Genomic DNA, 25,080 nt, shown 5'->3' on the forward strand with positions numbered 1-25,080 from the left:
TTCTTAGCACTGTACAGTCTGCTGGTGTGCATCCCGTTACTTCTTAGCACTGTACAGTCTGCTGGTGTGCATCCCGTTACTTCCCAGTACTGTGCAGTCTGCTGGTGTGCATTCCGTTACTTCCCAGCACTCTTATCGTAGCAACGGGCAGAGGTGCCAAGCTCCACAGCACGGGAGGTATGTGTGAGCGCTCCCGGCGCAGCCCCTGCCAGGACTGTGCCCTTGGGCTGCCTGGGAGCGGTCCAGCCTCAGGTGAATCAGCGGAGGATGGCTGCAGGCCCTGTCCTGGGCGTGACTCATGGGAATACCTGCAGATAGCAGGGCAGGCCCGGGATGGGCCCCACTCACGCTCCAGCGCCCTGGGTGGACCTTGGCCCCCACCCCCGGGGCTGTATATAAACTCCATCCCGGAGGAAGGGCGGTCTTCTGCCTCCTCGTCCCTCTCAGGCCGGACATCTCTCGAGGGGTCGTGACCCCCATGGCACCCTGGGATTGGCGCCTGCTGGGCCTGTGCCTGCTGCTGTGGGTCCCCGCGGGATGCGCGCTCCTCTCGCGCCGGTGAGTGTGGGGTACCAGGGCCCGGGCAGAGGGTGGGCTCAGCTTCACTTAGGCCCAAAGCCTCGCCTGGTGTCTCCTTCTGCCCTCTGAGCAGAGTGGACGTTTAGCTAACGGTCCGTTATTCCCTAATATCAGCCTCTCCCTTCCTCTCGGTTTTTCTTCTTTCCTGGTTAGTGTTTATTCCACGGTCCTCTCCGCCTTCACTCAGCCAAGTCTTTCTTCCCCCGTGCTTTGCCTCTCTTTCTCTTCGTTCTCCTCCTTTCTTCTCTCTCCACCTGTATCTCCCTGGATCAAGCGCCGTCTTTATGTCGGCTGATCGCAGTGCCGTATCTTTGTATTACGCATCCATCAATACGCGATCTATCGATCGGTATTTGCCTTTCAGTCTCGTTTAAACGTTTTGTAAATAAGTGTGCGTGTGTCTAACAGTGGATATACTCTTCCTAGATATTTATCAGTCTACACTTAATTTAATCAATATTCCGACCTTTGTACAGCGCTTGAAAGCTCCGGGGCTTGGTAGCGCTATATAGGCAGTTGTGAAATGGATCAAATGAATCTATCTAGCAATTGATATAGTGTGTCTATGTGGGTTCCCTTTAGTGTATTTATGAATATACCCTACTTTATATCAATAAATCGGTCTGTGTATCTATCAGTTGATAACTGGCTCCTTCTAACACTGTATCCACCGGTATATCTATTAATGTACGCTCCTTATATCCGTTAATATACCAGTCTGTGTATCTATCAGTATCTACCCGCTGTGTACCTATCAGTATCTACCCGATGTGTATCTATTAGTATATACCCGCTGTGTATCTATCAGTATATACCCGCTGTGTATCTTTCAGTATCTACCCGATGTGTATCTATTAGTATATACCCGCTGTGTATCTATCAGTATATACCCAGCTGTGTATCTATAAGTATATACCCGCTGTGTAGCTATCAGTATATACCCAGCTGTGTATCTATAAGTATATACCCGCTGTGTAGCTATCAGTATATACCCTCCTGTGCATCTATCCGGAGATACCCAGCTGTGAATGTCTATACCTGGCTGTGTATTTATCACAATACCTGTTTGTGTATCTATGACTGTAGCAATTTGTGTATCTATAAATCCATGCCTGGCTTTGTATATATTACAAATGCTCATCTGTGTATTTGCTAAATACCTTGCTTTGTATCTGGTAATATACCAGTCTGTGTATCTATCAATATATACGTTGCTGTCTTTCTATCATTGCATAGCCGCTGTGTATCTATCAGTCTGTACCCGGCTGTGTAGCTAATACTGTAACCAGCGGGTATCCATCAATGTGCGCCTCTTTACAGGGGAGGGCGTGCCTTGTTTGACTCGTTTATGAGTGGAAAGGAGTTATGGTGGATGTAGGAAGGGTAGAAGGTATTTGCTCAGACTGAGAGAGACCAGTTGCCTTTGGTGAATTGCTTACGGGGTGCACAGACGTAAAAAAGGACTGCAAGCTCTCTTTAAGATAAGTACCCAGAGCCTTTGAAAGTAAAAGGTATGTGCTGTAACTTCAAAGTCATTTGAATGCCCCCGAGGGGAACGAATGTGGATCCAGGAGCGCTGAAGAGACTCAAGATGGCCGCCGCACCGCTTCATGAGGATAAAAAAATGAACATTGTGTAACCACAGTGGAAGGGGCACCCAGGAAAGGGAAGATGGGCTCCCTGTTGGTCTCAAAACCTTCCTAAGTCAAAAGCACCTCATTGCAGAGCAATTATGCCGGAAGGGACGGCCCCCTGACAGGAAGTATCACGCTGCGGCACGGAGCGCCTGTCTCAAGCGGCCATCTCCGGCTCCGCCTTCCTGGCTTTGAGGTCTTGTTTGACGATGTAGCGCCTTGTGTCTGAGAATCTTCAAAATCGTATGACCTCTTGTTTCCAAATATAGAACACCGTATTTGTCATATCTCCAAGAATCCATACCACCCTTTGACCTTTAGTTTCTTGGTGTAGAACCCCTAGTTGTGTTCTCTCTGTGAATGTGTAGAACCTGGTGACCCCATGGTTCTTGTCTTTCAGAAATAATTGCACTTTCTGACCTCTTGTTTCTAGCTGTGGGTCGCTGGAGTTGTGCTATCCCTGAAAATATGTACAATCGTGAGACCTCTTGAATCCCTCTGAGATTCTGCAGAAATTTGTGGCCACATTTTTGTGTCTTTGAGAAAGAATAAAACCTCCTGACCTTTTATTTGTAGATGGAGACCCTTTTGTTTGTGTTATGGCTTTACATTTCTACAACCTCAAGACCTCTTGTTTCTCTCTGCGAATCTGTAGAACCTTGTGACCCGTTATTTCTTGCCTTTGAGAAACAATACGCCTTCTGATCTCTGGTTTCCAGATGTTGACCACCGCAGTTGTGCTGTCTCTGTAACATTATAAGTGCCACACCCCAAGAGAAATTCTGCTGCCTGTGCTACCAAATGTTGGCGCTGCAGAATACCAAGTTTCATAGTCTTGATTCTGTCCCATACCTCTTTCATCCACAGCCACATACTCCCTGGCCCTTTATCTTACCCGTACAAGTTCTTTTTCATCCCTGCCTTCTCCCTTTGTCAATGTTTTTTCCATCTTTCTCTTACTCACTCGTTCCCAGGGCCGGACTGGCCATAGCGGGCACCGTGTGTTTCCCCGGTGGGCCTCTAGGGAGGGGACCAGTTTTGGGCCCCTGGGGGGCCATTTTTGTTACCGGGGGTTGGCAATATCGGCCCTCTGTAACAAAATCATCCGAAACTGGCCCTCGCAAACTGCTCGGCTGCACCCCCCTCACCCCAGGGGGGGGCAGCTGAGCAGTTTGCCAGGGCCGGTTTCGGGTCCCAGTCCGGCACTGTTGATTCCCCATTTTATGTCTTTCTCTCGCTTACTCTGGGTGAAGGTCAGGATTTTGTAAAATACGTGGTAGTTCCCAAGAATGAGGGCCGGTGGGCCCATCCGCAACCTCTGTCTCAAAATAAGCACTGGTCCAGCCTCGTGACCTCTCGTGTCCAGATGTCTCAGAGAATCTAACTGGTTTTCCAGATGTGGAACACTGTAGTTGGGTTTTCTCTTACAGTATGTAACACTCTATGACCTGTTTGGGTATAGAACACCTGTTGTCTGTGAGAGTCGGCACAACCTTACCATAACAAACGGTTCAAAGGGCTAGAGAGCCCACCTCATTGCTCTCAAGTCTAAAATGTTGTTTTGAAAAAACGTCCTACCGCTATGACCATTGGCTCTTTGGCCGGCCATGTGAGCTCCTGACCGCAAGAGACCTTAATCGGTGATCAGAGCTGCCTGATCTGCTGCTGGTGGAAAGTAGATCTTGTATCAAATGGTCTTGTTTTGTTTACCCGTTGATCACCTCCATCAGAATTTTTGTTGTTAGGCTCACACCTTCATGAGTCACGGTTCCTTTAACTTTGGCCACTGACACCTCAAACCTCTGCACACGGTTCCTTAAAATTCGAGCTCTTGACACCCCGAAGATCTTGACACGATTCGGTTACCCTTGAATTCTTGGCACCTCAAAGCCCTTGAGATGGTTCTTTTAACTTGGGCTTTGACTCCTTCAAGCTCTTGAGCTGGTTCTTTTAATTGAAGGTTTTTCACATCTCCAAGCTCTTGAGGCAGTTCCTTCAACCTCTTGACACGGTTTCTTTACCTTTGGGCTCTTGACACCTCATGACTCCTGATATGGTTACATTAACTTCGGGTTTTCGGGCTTTTGACATGGTTCCTTTAATTCTAGGCTGCCGACACCTCAAAGCTGGTAACAAAGCTCCTGTGAACGCTGTAAGAAGTTATGGGCGGTGATCCATTTAACAATAGAACTGGAAACTGGATTTCTATCAAACCTTTCTTGTTATTGACGATAGCGTCACCGCCTCGTCCTTGAATGCTGCACTAGACCTTTGATGGGGCAGGTTTTGGGACTTAGGAATTAGATCTGTTTAGTTGGTGATATGTTTCATTTCTGTAAATCTATTGGCAGCCCCAGTTTGCAGAAGTGTCAAAGGCACTGCTTGTGGTGGCGGCTGGTAAACGCTGACAATGGTTGGGGTTTGTCTTGACAGGACGCCTCAGTGGGTAAATGTATGGCTATCCATACCTGTGCGCAATGTGTAGGTGGCAGGTTTGAATCGCAGCGGGATTTATGCAGCCTCTTGTTCTTTGAATGTCCATAAAATGATGACCATTGAGTTGTGAAGTCACCCTACTCGTATTACAGTGCTTTGAAGCCAGCCTCAGACAGGGTCTAGGCATTAGCTTTTGTTAATCAAACCTAAGGCATTAGACTTAATTCAGGGCATTGGAACCAGCCCACATTTTTTAAATGGAAGGGCATTTCACAAAACATGGCATTACAGTGACCATTTGTAAAGCCTTATACAGAGGAAGGCAGTGAATTGTATTCAGTGCAACCTGATGCCCACAACAATAGGAAACCCGGCCGCCATCTTGAATGTGGACGGCTGGGGTTGCCCTCTAGGTTTGCCTAAACTGCGTTCACTCATGCAGTCTGATTCCTTCTCATGCCACCAGATGGCGCTCATTGATATAAGTGGCGATGACCCCTAACCTCAGGTGAGAGGGGGTGGATTTAAAATCATAGCTCCTTGTGTTCGATTGAAGAGAATTGAGGTTCACCTTACTTTGGCAGGCGGGTCGCATGACTTGTAGGGAGGTGAGCCTGACTCCAAACTGGGGAGCATCCCCCAAACAAAGTGACATGAGAGATAAGAGGTTGGGCTCCTTTTTGAAGGATGGGCACCTGCAATTGAAACAGGGCCCATCTCTTCCCTCTTCTTCCAAGGTGAGAGTTGCAGAGATGCAAGAAGCACTATGGCTTAAACCACAAGTCCTACATGGGACGGCTCAAGAGAAGGAACATCCGCACCGGAAGGAAGAAAAAAGGGACAAATAACAGAGAAGCAGTCAGATACTCAGAGGGAATAAACTGTACAAGAGACCACATTTTATGTTGGAAAAATTACTCATTGATCTACCCTGTGATATTGCACTGGGGGAGGGTTGGGGTTGCAGGAGGTTCAGGAGTAACAATAGATATATTATGGAAGAGGATTTCGTGCAAAGAACACCCGCGCTGAGAAGCAGAGTACAAATGAACTTACAATGCAGCTGAGGGCGGTGCAAGCTCACAGTGGAGCCATGTGATAGACTTTTTAAACCCAGAGACCATGTTGGGAATGTGAGTAATGAGGAGGCAGGGAATGGACTCAGTGGATGGGCCCAGGGACCCTCATCTGCTGTCGTGATCTATGTGGAGTACCCAAGAGCTCTGCATGCAACCTCTCTTTCGGAACATTTCTCTTTGCCACACTCTGCGATCACTGCTCACCGCAACTTATAATATCACACATGGTGTCCAACTATATAATTGGCTGTCACTAGTACGACGAGCCAGTCCTTGACTTCAACTAGTCCCTCGATGCCATCCCCCTAGCACAAGCTTCTCAAAGACAAGTGGGACAAAAGTTGGGATCCAGATTCTGGGTTCAAGAACACACGTAGGCCCCGTATTTCTCTCCTATACTCCATCTAACCTTCGGTCAGTCGCCAGATAGGCAGCGATGAGGCAAAGCATTAACAATGTACCAGTAATTGTAATATCATTCAGTTCTGTTTCATCTTGACAAACTGAACTACTTCTTGGTACCTAAATTATAGATATTTGTCCAAGACAAAGCAATGGTGGAATGTTTTTTTAAATACAGACTTAAAATATTTTGCTCAGGAAAGTGGGTTGCTCTTGTCACTTGCATCGCCTTCCCTCTTCCCTTCGCAAAACTGAAAAAGAGATGAAGCCACGGCAAGGGCAATCGTTTCTACAATTCTTGAGTATGGAATACCGGCTCGTGGGATTGCAGAAAAGTTTCCCGCTTGTTCAGACCTATTCTGTTTTTGTTTTAGAAGCAGGACCTCTAGACTTCAGAGCAACTCAAGAGACCATACTTTGTCCGCTTGCGTCACTCTTTGCCGTTTCTCTTTTTTGTCAGAGGTGGGTGTCTTGGTGGTGGTTTACTATGTAATCGAACATTCCAAGCATTCTAGCTGTTTCACTGTGATAAGGAAACTTTGATTGTTTTAGAGCTCTCGGTGACCCTGAGAAACTACATCCTCCGTTAATTATCAGAAGAGAGGGCTTGTAAAGATAGCAGGGGCAGCAGCAAGTCAGAGGAGACTCTGCCCCAGCAGGACACATAATGAGTTACAAGGGTACGATATAGTGCTCTCTGCCGCCACCCACTCCCTCCATATTTCCTCATTTGTCCCTCCTGGTACAGAGATAGCTCTGACACTGCTGCACTGCCGAGCTTTACAATGAGGGACAATAATCAACCCTGATATGGCATAAAGTGAGCAGAGCAAGACTGAGGTACATTTGCAGAGCAGTGTTTGGAAAATTATGTTGGTTGAGCAGGGAGTCCTACAGGCCCAGATTGAGGTGCACCGGCAGAGCTGTGTGTGGATCCCAGTACTAGGGTGGCAGAGAGTGCTGGCATCGGTACTGAGGTGCACTGGCAGAGCTGTGTGTGGACCCCAGTACTAGGGTAACAGAGAGTACTGGCATCGGTACTGAGGTGCACTGGCAGAGCTGTGTGTGGATCCTAGTACTAGGGTAGCAGAGAGCACTGGCATCGGTACTGAGGTGCACTGGCAGAGCTGTGTGTGGATCCCAGTACTAGGGTAGCAGAGAGTACTGGCATCGGTACTGAGGTGCACTGGCAGAGCTGTGTGTGGATCCTAGTACTAGGGTAGCAGAGAGCACTGGCATCGGTACTGAGGTGCACTGGCAGAGCTGTGTGTGGACCCTAGTATTGGGGTAAAAGAGGGCGCTGGCATCGGCACTGAGGTGCACCGGCAGAGCTGTGTGTGGATCCTAGTACTAGGGTAGCAGAGAGCGCTGGAATCGGTACTGAGGTGCATCGACAACTCAAGTGAAAATGCTCTACCTTGACATATATGGATGGATCAAAGAGATCTCTCTGATTAAACAGCCAAATCAGCCACCATTGGGAGAAGAACACAAACACATGAATGGCAATCAGGGGTTGATGATAATATTATTATATCTTTATTTTTTTGATACAAAAGTTCAATTAGTGAATCTACAAATAACTCATAGGTTAGAAATAAACAATACAACAAAATATAATAATTGATAGTGATATATACACAAAATAATCAAAAATGGGCCCCCATCAGGGATTGAAGAGAGTATATGTACAATTAAATAACAATCATATAATCAGGCACACTATACATTCATACACAGTCAATCTTAAAGGGTAAAACATACATTTACTCTTCTTAAAAAATAAGAGAAAAGAGGTGAGCAGAGGGAAGATTTCCTCGGTACTGAGGTGCACTGGCAGAGCTGTGTGTGGATCCTAGTACTAGGGTAACGGAGAGCGCTGGCATCAGTACTGAGGTGCACTGGTAGAGCTCTGTGTGGATCCTAGTACTAGGGTAACGGAGAGCGCTAGCATGGGTACTGAGGTGCACCAGGAGAGCTGTGTGTGGATCCCAGTACTGGGGTAGAAGAGAGCACTGGCATCGGTACTGAGGTGCACTGGCAGAGCTGTGTGTGGATCCTAGTACCGGGGTAGTAGAGAGCGCTGGCATGGGTACTGAAGTGCACCAGGAGAGCTGTGTGTGGATCCTAGTACCGGGGTAGTAGAGAGCGCTGGCATCGGTACTGAGGTGCACTGGCAGAGCTGTGTGTGGATCCTAGTACCGGGTTAGCAGAGAGCGATGGCATCGGAACTGAGGTGCACCGGCAGAGCTGTTTTTGGATCCTAGTACTAGGGTAGCACGGAGCGCTGGCATCAGTACTGAGGTGCACTGGCAGAGCTCTGTGTGGATCCTAGTACTAGGGTAGCACGAAGCGCTGGCATCGGTACTGAGGTGTACTGGCAGAGCTGTGTGTGTGGATCCTAGTACTAGGGTAACGGAGAGCACTGGCATCGGTACTGAGGTGCACTGGCAGAGCTCTGTGTGGATCCTAGTACTAGGGTAACGGAGAGCGCTAGCATGGGTACTGAGCTGCACCAGGAGAGCTGTGTGTGGATCCCAGTACTGGGGTAGCAGAGAGCACTGGCATCGGTACTGAGGTGCACTGGCAGAGCTGTGTGTGGATCCTAGTAACGGGGTAGTAGAGAGTGCTGGCATCGGTACTGAGGTGCACTGGCAGAGCTGTGTGTGGATCCTAGTACCGGGGTAGCAGAGAGTGCTGGCATGGGTACTGAAGTGCACCAGGAGAGCTGTGTGTGGATCCCAGTACTGGGGTACCAGAGAGCACTGGCATCGGTACTGAGGTGCACTAGCAGAGCTGTGTGTGGATCCAAGTACCGGGGTAGTAGAGAGCGCTGGCATCGGTACTGAGGTGCACTGGCAGAGCTGTGTGTGGATCCCAGTACTAGGGTAGCAGAGAGTGCTGGCATCGGTACTGAGGTGCACCGACAGAGCTGTGTGTGGCTCCTAGTACTAGGGTAGCATAGAGCGCTGGCATCAGTACTGAGGTGCACTGGTAGAGCTCTGTGTGGATCCTAGTACTAGGGTAGCACGAAGCGCTGGCATCGGTACTGAGGTGCACTGGCAGAGCTGTGTGTGTGGATCCTAGTACTAGGGTAACGGAGAGCGCTAGCATGGGTACTGAGGTGCACCAGGAGAGCTGTGTGTGGATCCCAGTACTGGGGTAGCAGAGAGCACTGGCATCGGTACTGAGGTGCACTGGCAGAGCTGTGTGTGGATCCTAGTACCGGGGTAGTAGAGAGCGCTGGCATGGGTACTGAAGTGCACCAGGAGAGCTGTGTGTGGATCCTAGTACCGGGGTAGTAGAGAGCGCTGGCATCGGTACTGAGGTGCACTGGCAGAGCTGTGTGTGGATCCTAGTACTAGGGTAGCATAGAGCGCTGGCATCGGTACTGAGGTGCACTGGCAGAGCTGTGTGTGGATCCTAGTACTAGGGTAGCATAGAGCACTGGCATCGGTACTGAGGTGCACTGGCAGAGCTGTGTGTGGATCCTAGTACTAGGGTAGCAGAGAGCGCTGGCATCGGTACTGAGGTGCACTGGCAGAGCTGTGTGTGTGGATCCCAGTACTAGGGTAGCAGAGAGCGCTGGCATCGGTACTGAGGTGCACTGGCAGAGCTGTGTGTGTGGATCCTAGTACTAGGGTAGCAGAGAGCGCTGGCATCAGTACTGAGGTGCACCAGGAGAGCTGTGTGTGGATCCTAGTACTAGGGTAACGGAGAGCGCTGGCATCAGTACTGAGGTGCACTGGCAGAGCTGTGTGTGGATCCTAGTACTAGGGTAGCATACAGCGCTGGCATCGGTACTGAGGTGCACTGGCAGAGCTGTGTGTTTATCCCAGTACTAGGGTAACGGAGAGCGCTGGCATCGGTACTGAGGTGCACTGGCAGAGCTGTGTGTGGATCCTAGTACCGGGGCAGCAAAGAGTGCTGGCATCGGTACTGAGGTGCACTGGCAGAGCTGTGTGTGTGGATCCTAGTACTAGGGTAGCAGAGAGCGCTGGCATCGGTACTGAGGTGCACTGGCAGAGCTGTGTGTGTGGATCCCAGTACTAGGGTAGCAGAGAGCGCTGGCATCGGTACTGAGGTGCACTGGCAGAGCTGTGTGTGTGGATCCTAGTACTAGGGTAGCACGGAGCGCTGGCATCGGTACTGAGGTGCACTGGCAGAGCTGTGTGTGGATCCTAGTACTAGGGTAACGGAGAGCGCTGGCATCAGTACTGAGGTGCACTGGCAGAGCTGTGTGTGGATCCCAGTACTAGGGTGGCAGAGAGCGCTGGCATCAGTACTGAGGTGCACTGGCAGAGCTGTGTGTGGGTCCTAGTACTGGGGTAGCAGAGAGCGCTGGCATCGGTACTGAGGTGCACTGGCAGAGCTGTGTGTGGATCCTAGTACTAGGGTAGCAGAGAGCGCTGGCATCAGTACTGAGGTGCACTGGCAGAGCTGTGTGTGTGGATCCTAGTACTGGGGTAGCAGAGAGCGCTGGCATCAGTACTGAGGTGCACTGGCAGAGCTGTGTGTGGATCCTAGTACCGGGGTAGCAGAGAGCGCTGGCATCAGTACTGACGTGCACTGGCAGAGCTCTGTGTGGGTCCTAGTACCGGGGTAGCACGGAGCGCTGGCATCGGTACTGAGGTGCACTGGCAGAGCTGTGTGTGTGGATCCTAGTACTAGGGTAGCATAGAGCGCTGGCATCGGTACTGAGGTGCACTGGCAGAGCTGTGTGTGGATCCAAGTACTAGGGTAGCAGAGAGCGCTGGCATCAGTACTGAGGTGCACTGGCAGAGCTGTGTGTGGATCCTAGTACCAGGGTAGCAGAGAGCGCTGGCATCGGTACTGAGGTGCACCGGCAGAGCTGTGAGTGGATCCTAATACTAGGGTAGCAGAGAGCGCTGGCATCGGTACTGAGGTGCACTGGCAGAGCTGTGTGTGTGGATCCCAGTACTAGGGTAGCAGAGAGCGCTGGCATTGGTACTGAGGTGCACTGGCAGAGCTGTGTGTGTGGATCCCAGTACTAGGGTAGCAGAGAGCGCTGGCATCAGTACTGAGGTGCACCAGGAGAGCTGTGTGTGGATCCCAGTACTAGGGTAACGGAGAGCGCTGGCATCAGTACTGAGGTGCACTGGCAGAGCTGTGTGTGTGGATCCCAGTACTAGGGTAGCAGAGAGCGCTGGCATCGGTACTGAGGTGCACTGGCAGAGCTGTGTGTGTGGATCCCAGTACTAGGGTAGCAGAGAGCGCTGGCATCGGTACTGAGGTGCACTGGCAGAGCTGTGTGTGTGGATCCCAGTACTAGGGTAGCAGAGAGCGCTGGCATCGGTACTGAGGTGCACTGGCAGAGCTGTGTGTGTGGATCCTAGTACTAGGGTAGCAGAGAGTGCTGGCATCGGTACTGAGGTGCACTGGCAGAGCTGTGTGTGTGGATCCTAGTACTAGGGAAGCAGAGAGCGCTGGCATCAGTACTGAGGTGCACCAGGAGAGCTGTGTGTGGAACCCAGTACTAGGGTAATGGAGAGCGCTGGCATCAGTACTGAGGTGCACTGGCAGAGCTGTGTGTGGATCCTAGTACCGGGGTAGCAGAGAGCGCTGGCATCGGTACTGAGGTGCACTGGCAGAGCTGTGTGTGTGGATCCTAGTACTAGGGTAGCACGAAGCGCTGGCATCGGTACTGAGGTGCACTGGCAGAGCTGTGTGTGTGGATCCTAGTACTAGGGTAACGGAGAGCGCTAGCATGGGTACTGAGGTGCACCAGGAGAGCTGTGTGTGGATCCCAGTACTGGGGTAGCAGAGAGCGCTGGCATCGGTACTGAGGTGCACTGGCAGAGCTGTGTGTGTGGATCCCAGTACTAGGGTAGCAGAGAGCGCTGGCATCAGTACTGAGGTGCACCAGGAGAGCTGTGTGTGGATCCCAGTACTAGGGTAACGGAGAGCGCTGGCATCAGTACTGAGGTGCACTGGCAGAGCTGTGTGTGTGGATCCCAGTACTAGGGTAGCAGAGAGCGCTGGCATCGGTACTGAGGTGCACTGGCAGAGCTGTGTGTGTGGATCCCAGTACTAGGGTAGCAGAGAGCGCTGGCATCGGTACTGAGGTGCACTGGCAGAGCTGTGTGTGTGGATCCCAGTACTAGGGTAGCAGAGAGCGCTGGCATCGGTACTGAGGTGCACTGGCAGAGCTGTGTGTGTGGATCCTAGTACTAGGGTAGCAGAGAGCGCTGGCATCGGTACTGAGGTGCACTGGCAGAGCTGTGTGTGTGGATCCTAGTACTAGGGAAGCAGAGAGCGCTGGCATCAGTACTGAGGTGCACCAGGAGAGCTGTGTGTGGAACCCAGTACTAGGGTAATGGAGAGCGCTGGCATCAGTACTGAGGTGCACTGGCAGAGCTGTGTGTGGATCCTAGTACCGGGGTAGCAGAGAGTGCTGGCATCGGTACTGAGGTGCACTGGCAGAGCTGTGTGTGTGGATCCTAGTACTAGGGTAGCACGAAGCGCTGGCATCGGTACTGAGGTGCACTGGCAGAGCTGTGTGTGTGGATCCTAGTACTAGGGTAACGGAGAGCGCTAGCATGGGTACTGAGGTGCACCAGGAGAGCTGTGTGTGGATCCCAGTACTGGGGTAGCAGAGAGCGCTGGCATCGGTACTGAGGTGCACTGGCAGAGCTGTGTGTGGATCCCTGCATCAGTAGAGACTGAAGATCTGCAGGCCAGGAAGGATGTGCATTTTCAGTGCTTGTTGAAGGTCTCAGTATTGGATGAACACTGGCTGCTGTTAGTATTCAATGTGGGAACTTTGATCCTGAGTACAGTGGGGGCGGGGCCAGTGAGTGTGGTGGGCGGGCAGCGTGTTTGGAGGCGGGGTCAGCGAGTGTGGAGAGGGGTCAGCCTTTGTGGGGGCTGGGTCAGCGAGTGGTGGGAGGCAGTGTGTTGGGGAGTGGGGTCAGCGAGTGTGGGGGCGGGGGTTCGCAAAGGACTAAAAAGAACATGGTATTCTGCCACTATTTTATTGACCTTTCACTTACAGGTAACTGAATATCAATATAATGCAAACACTTTAATATAATATAAAAACAACTGTTACCTCTCAGGGTTTGTTTTCATAGATTCATACCTGTGAACTCTTAGGGTTTGACCCCACTCTCAGGGTATGTTTTCATAGATTCATACCTGTGAACTCCTATGGGTTTGACCCCACTCTCAGGGTCTGTTGTCATAGGTTCATTCCTGTGAACTCTTAGGGTTTGACCCCACTCTCAGAGTTTGTTGTCATAGGTTCATTCCTGTGCACTCTTAGGGTTTGATCCCACTCTCAGGGTATGTTTTCATAGATTCATACATGTAAACTCTTAGGATTTGACCCCACTCTCAGGGTATGTTTTCATAGATTCATACATGTAAACTCTTAGGGTTTGACCCCACTCTCAGGGTTTGTTTTCATAGATTCATACCTGTGAACTCCTATGGGTTTGACCCCACTCTCAGGGTCTGTTGTCATAGGTTCATTCCTGTGAACTCTTAGGGTTTGACCTCACTCTCAGAGTTTGTTGTCATAGGTTCATTCCTGTGCACTCTTAGGGGTTGACCCCACTCTCAGGGTATGTTTTCATAGATTCATACATGTGAACTCTTAGGGGTTGACCCCACTCTCAGGGTATGTTTTCATAGATTCATACATGTGAAATCTTAGGGTTTGACCCCACTCTCAGGGTATGTTTTCATAGATTCATACCTGTGAACTCTTACGGTTTGACCCCACTCTCAGGGTATATTTTCATAGATTCATACCTGTGTACTCTTAGGGTTTGACCCCACTCTCAGGGTATGTTTTCAAATAAAGCAATACCAAAGGGGATGATGGACGAAGCGTTTGAGCAAATCAAACACTCACCCCCAGTCAACTGATCTGGGTTGAATCCATCATCATTCTTTAGCTCACTCCACCACCCCAGTTTACACCTGGCCATATGCAAATCAGTCTGACCCTGTGCCTCATGGGAACAGTCCAGCCCAAACTGCTAAGCCATGTCTTCCCTGGACCGGAAACAGGCATCCTGGGACCGGTTTCCGGTTCATAACCCTCATCAAACGATGGATTTAGACCCAGATCTTTGTACTGGTGTGAATGTATGACATTGTTCTGCATTCTGTCCATCTGTGGAAATATGGATTTTTATGATCAGTTATGTCCCCTATCTTGGACCCCAACGGTTTCATGTATAAATCACAAGTACATGTATGTTCCCTCCAGTTCCAGTTATGAAGACGCAAACACATGTGCGTCCACCGTCAACATGTCCTCTTTCAGATCCGCCATGAATGGGCCGGATATTCCATTCCTAAGTATGAAAGGCCACCGGCCTTATATGGTTCACTTATGCCATTTTACAGTCCAGGCGAGTAGGCCCTGATTCTGCCATCAAGCCTTTTCCTGCCTTCTGCCTCTGAAAGCTCCAGTCTGAGCTCGCATCTGTATCCATGAACTTTGTCCTATTCCCTGCGCGGCTAACGGTGCCTGACATCAGCCTGTTGCCTGCCAAAAACTGTATTTCACCTTCGAGATTATCTGCTCCGCTCCCTACCCAATGCATTCCTGTCTAGTAGTTTAAGTAAACATTCTTCCAGCTACCGAGCAAAAGGCCCGGCTTCTCTGTCATTATGCAAGTAATTCATAGCCCTGTTACTATGGAAGATTTCTGCCCTCGCATCTAGTATAGACACTTAGACGCTTGTACACGCACTCACAGTCAGTATAGAATAGATTTTGTTCGAAAGACCTTTCTTTTTGGATAACACAGTTCTTTAAACATAGGATGTTAGATATGATTTGGGATTAGGTTGACTTGACCCTCCAGACTTCTGTCGCCACATGTAGAGCTAAATGTCAAGTCCCCTTCACCCCCTAGTTGCACGTCAATCACACGTCATGCTGCTGCGCGCGCATTTCTGCCAAGTATTTCTGCTGACATTGCGAAATTCTTTCATGGAACCACCCTATCATGACATCATACCTGATGACGTTCTTTAGTTACGCCCAGTTACACCCACTTTTGCTACGCATGTATGTTTTATCTTTACTATCAATTGTTACGCCTCCTCCATCTGGTTCACTGTAATGCCTATTGTATAAAAATGATTACTTGTCAATAAAGTAGCGTCTTCACTTCCTGAACCTTCGTGGTGATGGAATATGGAGCTCCTCAATTTAAATTGATCTTGGAATAAAGCCCGTTCCGAACCTCTAATACCACGGATTCTGCCTCTTATTTTACTGAGCTATTGTTATAGATTTTCCGCATCAAATTAAGTTCCGGTAATTAAATTATTTACCACATAAATGGCGCCCGAACAGGGACACTTTCTCATCTCACGCGCCGGCGGTGCGTTGCAGGCCCGGTCTCCTGTCACAGCTGGACGGACAACAACGCGTACCCACAGGATTTCCTGTATCTCCCTCCTGCCGAGCGGGGGTAACTGAGGCTGCGATCAACACCCAGACGAGGCGGTGAGAAGTGCGAAGTATCCCGACCAGAGCCTAGCTGAGAGAGCAAGATCCGAGGTATACAGAGGCCCACCAGTTTCCGAAGTCTCCGAAGTTTCGAGTCGAGTCCAGTCCGGTTCAAGTTCAGTTCAGTTCCGAGGCCTTCCGTTCCGAGCTACCCGGTGAGTACCATTATCGGGGAGGCGTTCTGACGTGCACATAGTCTGTGCCGGTCAAGACGGGTTTGGGTACACAAATCCGGTCTGCACTGTTTCAGCAGTGTATCTGTACTGTTTAGCAGTATATCAAGTATGTCTAGTATATAATTCAGAATTACCTAGTTAGTATCGAGTATTATGCTTAGTGACTAGTTCCCTAAATGGCCATCATTGTCTATTTCATTTAAAATGTTAAATGTTAAAATGTTTTAAATACGTTCTGTATACTGTGGTGTGAATGACTGTTCATTATTGTGTTTTATGGTATTAAACGTGTTCAAAATTAGGTATCAGATCAGTTCTCAATATGCCGTTCTTTTTGAAATTAAGACAGATTAAAACTAGAAAAGGGGTACTCGAAGAAGCTGTTCCCATTCCTCCTAGGGACACTCCAGGGTACTTCATGTATCATAAACATGGCCTAGACGCCATATTATTTCTTGATCTATGGGTAGACTACACCAAGGAATTACCAGAAAGTCAGAGGTGGCCCGCAGCTGGGACCTGGGATGCAGATTGCATTATGAAAGTAGAAGAAGAATTATGGAAAAAGAAAGCTAGACAGTCACAGAAAGATGCCATTGAATTATGGCGTAAAGAATCATATAGACGTACAGAAAAAGCGCTCAGACAGGAAGAGAAAAGTAAGGAGAATTCAAATAAAGTTCGAGAAAATGTATTAATTGAAGAAGGTACTCGAGTAAAGTCAGAACAAACAGATAGTCAAAGAAATGCCCTTGTGAATGGTATGTATCCTCTTCTGGCCGAAGGATTACCTAAGGCTACTCCGGAGATACCAAAAGACTTGCCACCCCCATTGTTTCCGATAAAAGCACATCCCAAAGGGCATCCCAGAACCGCAGAAGATGTTTTTCTTTCCTCTTATTTAGACGACGCAGCTCCCGAGTATGCTAATGCTGCGCCACATAGACCGCCTGCCGAGGGGGTTCAACGCCAAGACCCTCCTTCGTCTGTACCTCTGCGACAGCAAACTCCGACACAAGTTCCGGCAAGCACATCTGTTTCTACATCCGCATCCACACCTATGGTTGCTATATCCCGTTCAACGAATCCTTTCACATCCAGCACCCCAGGTGGTGCTACCGGAGGTACATCAAGCATTTTTTCCACGCCGCCTAGAACAAATAAACTTTCCTTTCAAGAATTAGCCCACCAACGTACGCCCAAACTAGTAACTCCCAACACGCTCAAGGAACTTCTAATAGACTGTAGATATGACCCTGTGCCCGGAAAAGGGGACGAAATGATGCTGGCATCATTACGTATCCGACGAGCTGCAATATATTTAGGGAAGCTACCAGGAATGACTGCACATTTAGAAAATATATATCACTTTGTTCAGTCAGGGCGAGACCCTGAGAGTATTAACAGAGCCATGGAGTACCAAAAAGTGGAAATCCAGGGGGAACTGTTACGTTTCCTCATAAACTGTGTGATCAGAAATCAAGATCAACCAGGGGTAAATCCGGAAGAAATGCAAATTCTTACCACATGGGGTAAGAATATATCAGAGGGGAGACATGATAAACGATCATGTATAGTAGCTATGAGCCGAAAGATCCGCAAAGAAATAGAACGAATACACGAGGAAAGATTAGCAGTAGACGAACCTGAACAAACCGAGGACGAGGAAGAATTAGAACTGCCCACAGGACAGTTAGAAACTATGGCCTATGTAGGTAGAGGAAGATCTTGCAATAATACTAGATGCTTTACTGATCCGATACGTCCGATACGTCCAGATAATAACAGAAAATTCCAAACTCCTATAATAAATACAAGGTCCCCCGAACATTCGTTCCAAGCCGCAGACAAATTACTCCGAGAACGAAGGGGTTATCATATACTCGATTCTATGGACGAACAAGAATTAGCCAGGTCAGCCGTTCACTGGGTTGATAGTCCTGGAAAATATGGTGATGATACACTAGCACATACGTTTTTGAACCTCGCCCCAGATGAACAGCGTTTAGCTGGTATCTATATGATTCAACAACTCCTTATATTATATAAAAGCCAACACTCCGATCCTGGCCCCTTACCTGATATATTGACTGAATTACTCACGAATAAATGGAGAGGTTCCGGTACTAAGTTAATTAGAGAAATACTAGAATCCAGAAAGCAGTACATCCTTTTTGTATGTCCTGAACATGTCTCACTGCCCATCAAGGAAAGAACGACGTATTACATGGAGAGACAGAACCCCTTACGCGAAGTACACCCGATAAAAGGTGATGACAATGAGTTTAAACGTGTGTTTGTATACACACCCATATCCAAAATAGAACTATTAGAAATGAAGAAAGTGGTACCCAGTCATGACAAAGACCCAGCGGGTTTCCACCGTGAAATTAAAGATATGTTACTCATGGGAGAATATACCTACCCCGACATTATGACAATATTGAAGGTATTAATGCCTGCGGGCATTTACGAAAAACTCAAGGAAAAGGATTGGGAGGTGGGAGACCAGAAGATAGATTGGACAGCATTAGAAAACGAAGAAAAAGCTCGAGGTCCAGGTTCAGGGCTCGGGGACAAGATCAAAGCACTACCAGGTCTATTAGTACAGGTACTGCCACGTTTATTAACTACGAAAAAGGAGGACTGGGGTGCAATATCAGCCTGTAAACAGAAATCAGATGAAGACACTAGTGATTTCTATTCCCGATTTGAAAGATGTTTTGGTATAAATAGTGGAATAAAAGCAAGTAGCGAGTCGTATCCACATCTGTTTGTGACAAAATTGGTTGAAAATGCCTTGCCCCAAGTTAAGAATAGAGTATTGAAATTCGAGAGTACCTGGCAAGGTAACACTCCGTCACAAATGTTACAAATGCTACAGTACCATCACAATAGAATTAGAGAAGAACAAGAACATGAACATAGGCGCATGAAAGACACGAAAATGAAAATGCTAGTTTCCCAGACAGTCCCAGCTGACGGTCATAAAAAGGGTATAACACAGTCCAGTGTTTCAGCAGGTCCTATAAAAGGGACGTGCAACTATTGTAAACAGCCAGGTCATTATGTACACGATTGTCCCGTTTTAAAACATAATATCGCCATAGGTAACACAAAAGAAAGACCAAGACCACTTAGACAGGATCAGAATCAACAAGGAACTCCGCAGCATGCACAGTCCATGCCAGCTCCGCAACAGTCTATGCCAGCTCCACCACCGCAGCCTATTGCTGCCACACAAACAACGACCCGACAGATGTATCAGACCGCACAGTATGACTATCCTGATTATCAACGATACTCGTGAAACAGCCTAGAGTGGGAAGTTGGCTTACCCCTTATTGAGGTCCCTGTAGATCAAGAAGGACCTTATGTACACAGTGAACTATTAGGTCAAGATAGAAAATTCTTACTTGATACAGGGGCAAGCCGAACAACAATAAAACGTAGTGAGGTTCCAGGGGCACCCCTCTCAGGCTCACAGAATATTTCCCTTGGCTTTTCAGGAAAACCTATCATTAACGAAGTATCACAGCCTCTTCCACTTACGATTGGTCCCTTGACACGAACTACAGATTTATTACTTACTAAATCATGTCCAGAAAACTTGTTAGGCATAAAAACTTTGAAAGCTCTAGGAGCTATTATATGTTGTTCTCCGGAAGGAGTAAGATTGTTTTTACGTGATTTCAAAGGGCACTACGTGTCCCGAGACAGGGATCATCGACTGCAGACTTTACCGACACATTTATGGGCACAAGGCCCTACAGATGTTGGTTGCATGAACATTACACCATATCGAGTCACACTAAAGGCAGGAGTGGTACTACCCCGAATGCGACAATACAAGTTACCCCCAGATGCTGTAGTGGCTTTACTACAAATCATTGACGAGCTTATTACCCAAGGAGTGGTTGTGGAAACTGACTCCAATGTATGTAATTCACCGATAATTCCGATTCTTAAACGAACCGATCCAACAGCCCCGCCAGTATATCGATTGGTTATTGATCTGCGCGAATTAAATAAATGCATAGTACCACAATACCCCGTAGTCCCAGACATTTCTTCATTACTGACAGCCATTGATTCCGAAGCGACATTCTTTACTGTAATTGATCTCAAGAATGCCTTCTTCAGCGTCCCAATAGATCCGGAAAGCCAATATTTGTTCGGATTTAGTTTAAATGGACGTAGCTTTAAATTCACACGCGCACCTCAAGGATTTACAGAAAGCCCCAGCATTTATAGCCAAGCACTGAAACGAGAACTCGACAGTATCCACATGCCAGTCAACACTGCCCTGCTTCAATATGTCGATGATCTGCTGATCACCGCTAGAAGCGAACCTGAATGTGAAAAAGCCTCACTGACGGTATTACAATTTTTGGCCGAAAAGGGGCACAAGGTGTCCCCTTCTAAGCTGCAATTCTGTGTCCAGCGAGTTGTTTACCTTGGTCACTCGCTGTCCAAGGAGGGAAGGCAGCTTACATCAGATCGCATCCAGTTAATTGCAAATATGCCAATACCCAAGACACAAAAGGAGGTGCGGGCTTTCATAGGCCTCACTTCATATTGTAGGCAGTGGATCCCTCAGTATGCATTTCTAGCAAAACCCCTCATTCAATTGACAACACAGGAGGCAGCCACATCGACTGTTCTCCCTTGGACTCAGGAACATACACAAGCTTTTGAAAGCCTAAAGAAAGCCTTATGCCAAGCACCTGTTTTAGCAACACCATGTTACAATAAACAGTTTACACTCTTCGTTACAGAACGCGAAGGTACTGCCTTGTCAGTACTCACACAGGAACAAGCAGGATCACACAAACCATGTGCTTATTTTTCTAGTACATTAGATCCCGTAGCTCAGGCTTTGCCTGCGTGCCTGAAATCAGTGGCAGCAACAGCTTTAGCAATCAGACAAAGCGATGCCATAGTATTAGGTCATCCATTAACAGTACAAGTACCACATGCAGTAGAGGTTCTCTTGAACCGCACACAAACACAACACTTGACTATAGCACGACTTACTGGTTACGAATTAACATTGTTTCAGCCACATATAGAAATCAGACGTTGTAGTACATTGAATCCTGCCACACTGTTACCTGTAAATGGAACAGACCCACTTGCACATGATTGTATTGAAGTTATCACTATCACGACGAAACCCAGACAAGATTTAACAGACGTCCCATTGTTAGACCCAGACCTGACGTTGTATGTAGATGGTTCATGTATGAGAACAGGTACAGGAGAGCTAGTGGCCGCTTACGCAGTCACAACAGACACTGAAATCATTGAAACTAATTGCATAAATACCTTGTCCGCTCAAGCAGCAGAGCTCATCGCTCTGACACAAGCCTGTATTCAAGCCACAAATAAAAAAGTCAACATATACACTGATTCACGTTATGCATTCGGAGTTGTACATGACTTTGGCGTGCTGTGGCGAGAGAGAGGTTATTTAACTTCTCACGGTGCCCACATTCAGCACGGACCCCTTATTCATGCCTTATTAGATGCAATACATCTACCCACTGCAATATCAATTATGAAATGTAAAGCTCATACGAAAGTTACTGATATCATTTCTCAAGGCAATGATCTAGCTGACAGAACAGCTAAACAGACTGCTCAAACTCAAACATCCGACATGACAAAGACAATAGTCCCGACACCAACATATTGCATGACGGTTAAGGATCCCGCTCTTGACGTAATCGACATACAGACACATGCTACACCAGACGAAATAAAGAAATGGACTGCATTAGGAGGGATCCAAACGGATCAAGGATGGATGATGAAGGAAAAATCTGTGTGGTTCCTTCCTGATTCAATGGTCCAAGTCGTTATTAACACTGTACATAGTCCAGCACATCTAGGAGAAAAAGCTATGCTAGACAGCATCCAACACATATGGTTCAACAAACATTTACGAGCAGCAGCTAAACAAAAAGTTCGTACCTGTATGATCTGTTGTCAGTTTAACCCAGGTAAAAGCATTCCCGTAGAACAGGGTGGATTTCAGCCTCCTGATCACCCTTTTGAAGTCCTCCAGATGGATTATATCCAGATGGAACGATGTCGAGGATTCAAATATGTTCTCGTAGTTGTCTGTGCTCTTTCCCGTTGGACAGAGGCATACCCGGTTTCAGATTACACTGCTCCGACTACTGCCAAACAGTTGGTTCGAGAATTCTTCCCACGGTACGGTTTACCACGTGTTGTCTACTCAGATAACGGCCAGCCGTTCTCATCCGAATTAATGAAACACGTTTCACTTTTGTTAGGCTATCAGTGGAAATTTCACTGTGTCCGACACCCCGAGGCAGCAGGTCTCGTAGAACGACATAACCAGACCCTGAAAATTAGATTGTCCAAAATATGCAGAGAGAAAGGTGTCGACTGGGTAGTAGCGTTACCAGTTGCACTCTTTTACATGAGAATGGTAGCACACTCTCGAACAGGGCTATCCCCTTATGAAGTGATCTTCGGTAGACCACCAAATATGTGGGGGACGCCTATACCACGCAAAATAACTGATATTGACTGTAATATGCTGACAGATTACTTGGCTTCCTTGATGTCTGCACTACAATCTTGTCGGTCACAGGTAGCTGCAGCCTTTCCCGACAACACCGAGGTGAAACCCCATGACGTAATTCCAGGAGACTTGGTGTTAGTGAGGAACTTTGACCGGAAGTCTCAGCTGGATCCTAGGTGGAAATCGCCTCAACTCGTATTGCTAACGACGAGGACAGCCGTGAAGATCGAAGGTCGAAAAGGCTGGATACATTCAAGTCATATCAAGAAATTTCATGGACTACCGTCAGACGTAAACGACACACCTTGCGTGTCTTCACCGATTGACTCTAAACTTCCTTTGGTTGAACTGAATAACCACGAACAATATAAACTAAAACTTCGGTCTAACAAGTCAGGCAATTTGATTGTTTAAGTCCTCTCCAAGGTGAATCGGTCGAATTTGTCTCTGACATGTATCCCTTAGACCTGTATAGAGAAAGAAACAGAAGGATAAAGTTGAAACGACATGCGTACTGTAAATCACTGCGTAGTCATTGCACAGTGACGTTATTAATTTTGTTTTCCTTAAGTCTTTTAATAATTACTGCAAGTATATTGTTGCACACATATTATCCTATTTCTAGACATGTTTATAATGTTACTGCTGAACATTCTTTTAGTGAATTACCTCCGCATGAGTTGTCTTATAGATTTGCGCTGCGCAATAACACTTTTATTAGTATGTTACATCATTCCCATCAGGTTAGCAATGCTACAAATTGTTGGATATGTGGCCGACTCCCTCCCTTTCAGAACTATAAAGGAATTCTGCCTCTCTTTCCCTACCCGTTCACACACAACGGCTCCTGTGGAGCATGGTTTAGTTTAATTAATTCCCTAGATTCGAATTCTGCAGTTTACCAGAATAACTGGGTATGGGGAAATCTGAACTTAGTTTTACTCAACATCTGTCACCCTAACAAGGAGGGACTTCCCAAAAGAACAGGAACTGATCTAGAAAATGAAGTATATGGATTAGGTAATTTTACGTTTAATCTCATGATCCTGAATGTCGAATCCGAAGCTACTCCAATTTTGCCCGCCATGTCAGTATTTCCAGTTAAAGGTGAATTATGTGTAAGAAAGAATGGTTCCATACATATGGGCCATAGTAGATGCACCACTGTAATAGAATTTAGCGATCAAGGCAAGTCTACATTTAGAGCTTCCCGCCATTCCTACTTCATATGTGGTCAGACGGCACACATACGTTTGCCACTAGATTGGGATGGTACCTGCTACATCGGATTCCTTTTGCCACCTGTTTTCCTAGCTCCTCCTGATTATCACAGAAACACTCATTTAGTACACAATAGAGAAAGGAGAGATCTCCCAATAGTCGATTACACTGAGACCGCATGGGAAAAATACACAGATTTCAATAAAGGTCTCTTTCCCTATATAGGTACAGTTACCAATAGTAAGCTGATACGTAGATTAACCAGAACCCTTGAAGCAGTAGTGAACGAAACTATTTCCGCCTTAGGCAATTTAACAGAAGAGCAGTCTGCTATGCGGATTGTTGTGCTTCAAAATTGTCTTGTCCTTGACGTCATCCTGGCCGATAGGGGCGGAGCTTGTAGGGTCATCGGATCAAGTTGTTGCATTTTCATACCAGAAAATTCGCCATCTGTATATAAAGCCATAACTCGCCTTCATAAGATTGTAAGCCAGATACACCAGAATCCAGGCACCTGGACTTGGTCCGGTTGGTTTTGGAGTGTATTATCTACCTTTGGATGGAGGGTCCTATCCTTCCTAGGTATTGGCTTCCTCATATTATTCAGTTGCTGTCTATGCCTACAATGTGGACCAGCGATTTGTGGTCTGTGTGCCACATCGTGTATTCCACCACCAAGATTTCATTCATCCCAGAAGAAAAAAGAAGAACAAATGATGCTATATGAACAGATCGATGGATTGATGAAGATTGATATCTCTTAACGGGCAAGTAGGGGACAAGGAGGGAATGTGGAAATATGGATTTTTATGATCAGTTATGTCCCCTATCTTGGACCCCAACGGTTTCATGTATAAATCACAAGTACATGTATGTTCCCTCCAGTTCCAGTTATGAAGACGCAAACACATGTGCGTCCACCGTCAACATGTCCTCTTTCAGATCCGCCATGAATGGGCCGGATATTCCATTCCTAAGTATGAAAGGCCACCGGCCTTATATGGTTCACTTATGCCATTTTACAGTCCAGGCGAGTAGGCCCTGATTCTGCCACAAGCCTTTTCCTGCCTTCTGCCTCTGAAAGCTCCAGTCTGAGCTAGCATCTGTATCCATGAACTTTGTCCTATTCCCTGCGCGGCTAACGGTGCCTGACATCAGCCTGTTGCCTGCCAAAAACTGTATTTCACCTTCGAGATTATCTGCTCCGCTCCCTACCCAATGCATTCCTGTCTAGTAGTTTAAGTAAACATTCTTCCAGCTACCGAGCAAAAGGCCCGGCTTCTCTGTCATTATGCAAGTAATTCATAGCCCTGTTACTATGGAAGATTTCTGCCCTCGCATCTAGTATAGACACTTAGACGCTTGTACACGCACTCACAGTCAGTATAGAATAGATTTTGTTCGAAAGACCTTTCTTTTTGGATAACACAGTTCTTTAAACATAGGATGTTAGATATGATTTGGGATTAGGTTGACTTGACCCTCCAGACTTCTGTCGCCA

The 25,080-nt window shown here is 47.4% G+C and overlaps 1 protein-coding gene across 1 annotated transcript in view; it reads left to right on the top strand.

Annotated features, from left to right (window-relative positions):
• Window positions 1-286: 286 nt before the first annotated feature.
• LOC146782980 (IgGFc-binding protein-like) overlaps window positions 287-25,080 on the top strand; it is a 334,560-nt gene continuing 309,766 nt past the window's right edge. Inside the window, exon 1 of the mRNA XM_085639314.1 lies at window positions 287-558. Within this exon, the coding sequence (XP_085495440.1) occupies window positions 299-558 (260 nt within the window). The 5' untranslated portion in view covers window positions 287-298. The remainder of the gene's footprint in view (window positions 559-25,080) is intronic.

Source organism: Triturus cristatus, chromosome 12 (genome assembly GCF_964204655.1).
Source record: "Triturus cristatus chromosome 12, aTriCri1.1, whole genome shotgun sequence".
Lineage (NCBI taxonomy): Eukaryota > Metazoa > Chordata > Amphibia > Caudata > Salamandridae > Triturus > Triturus cristatus.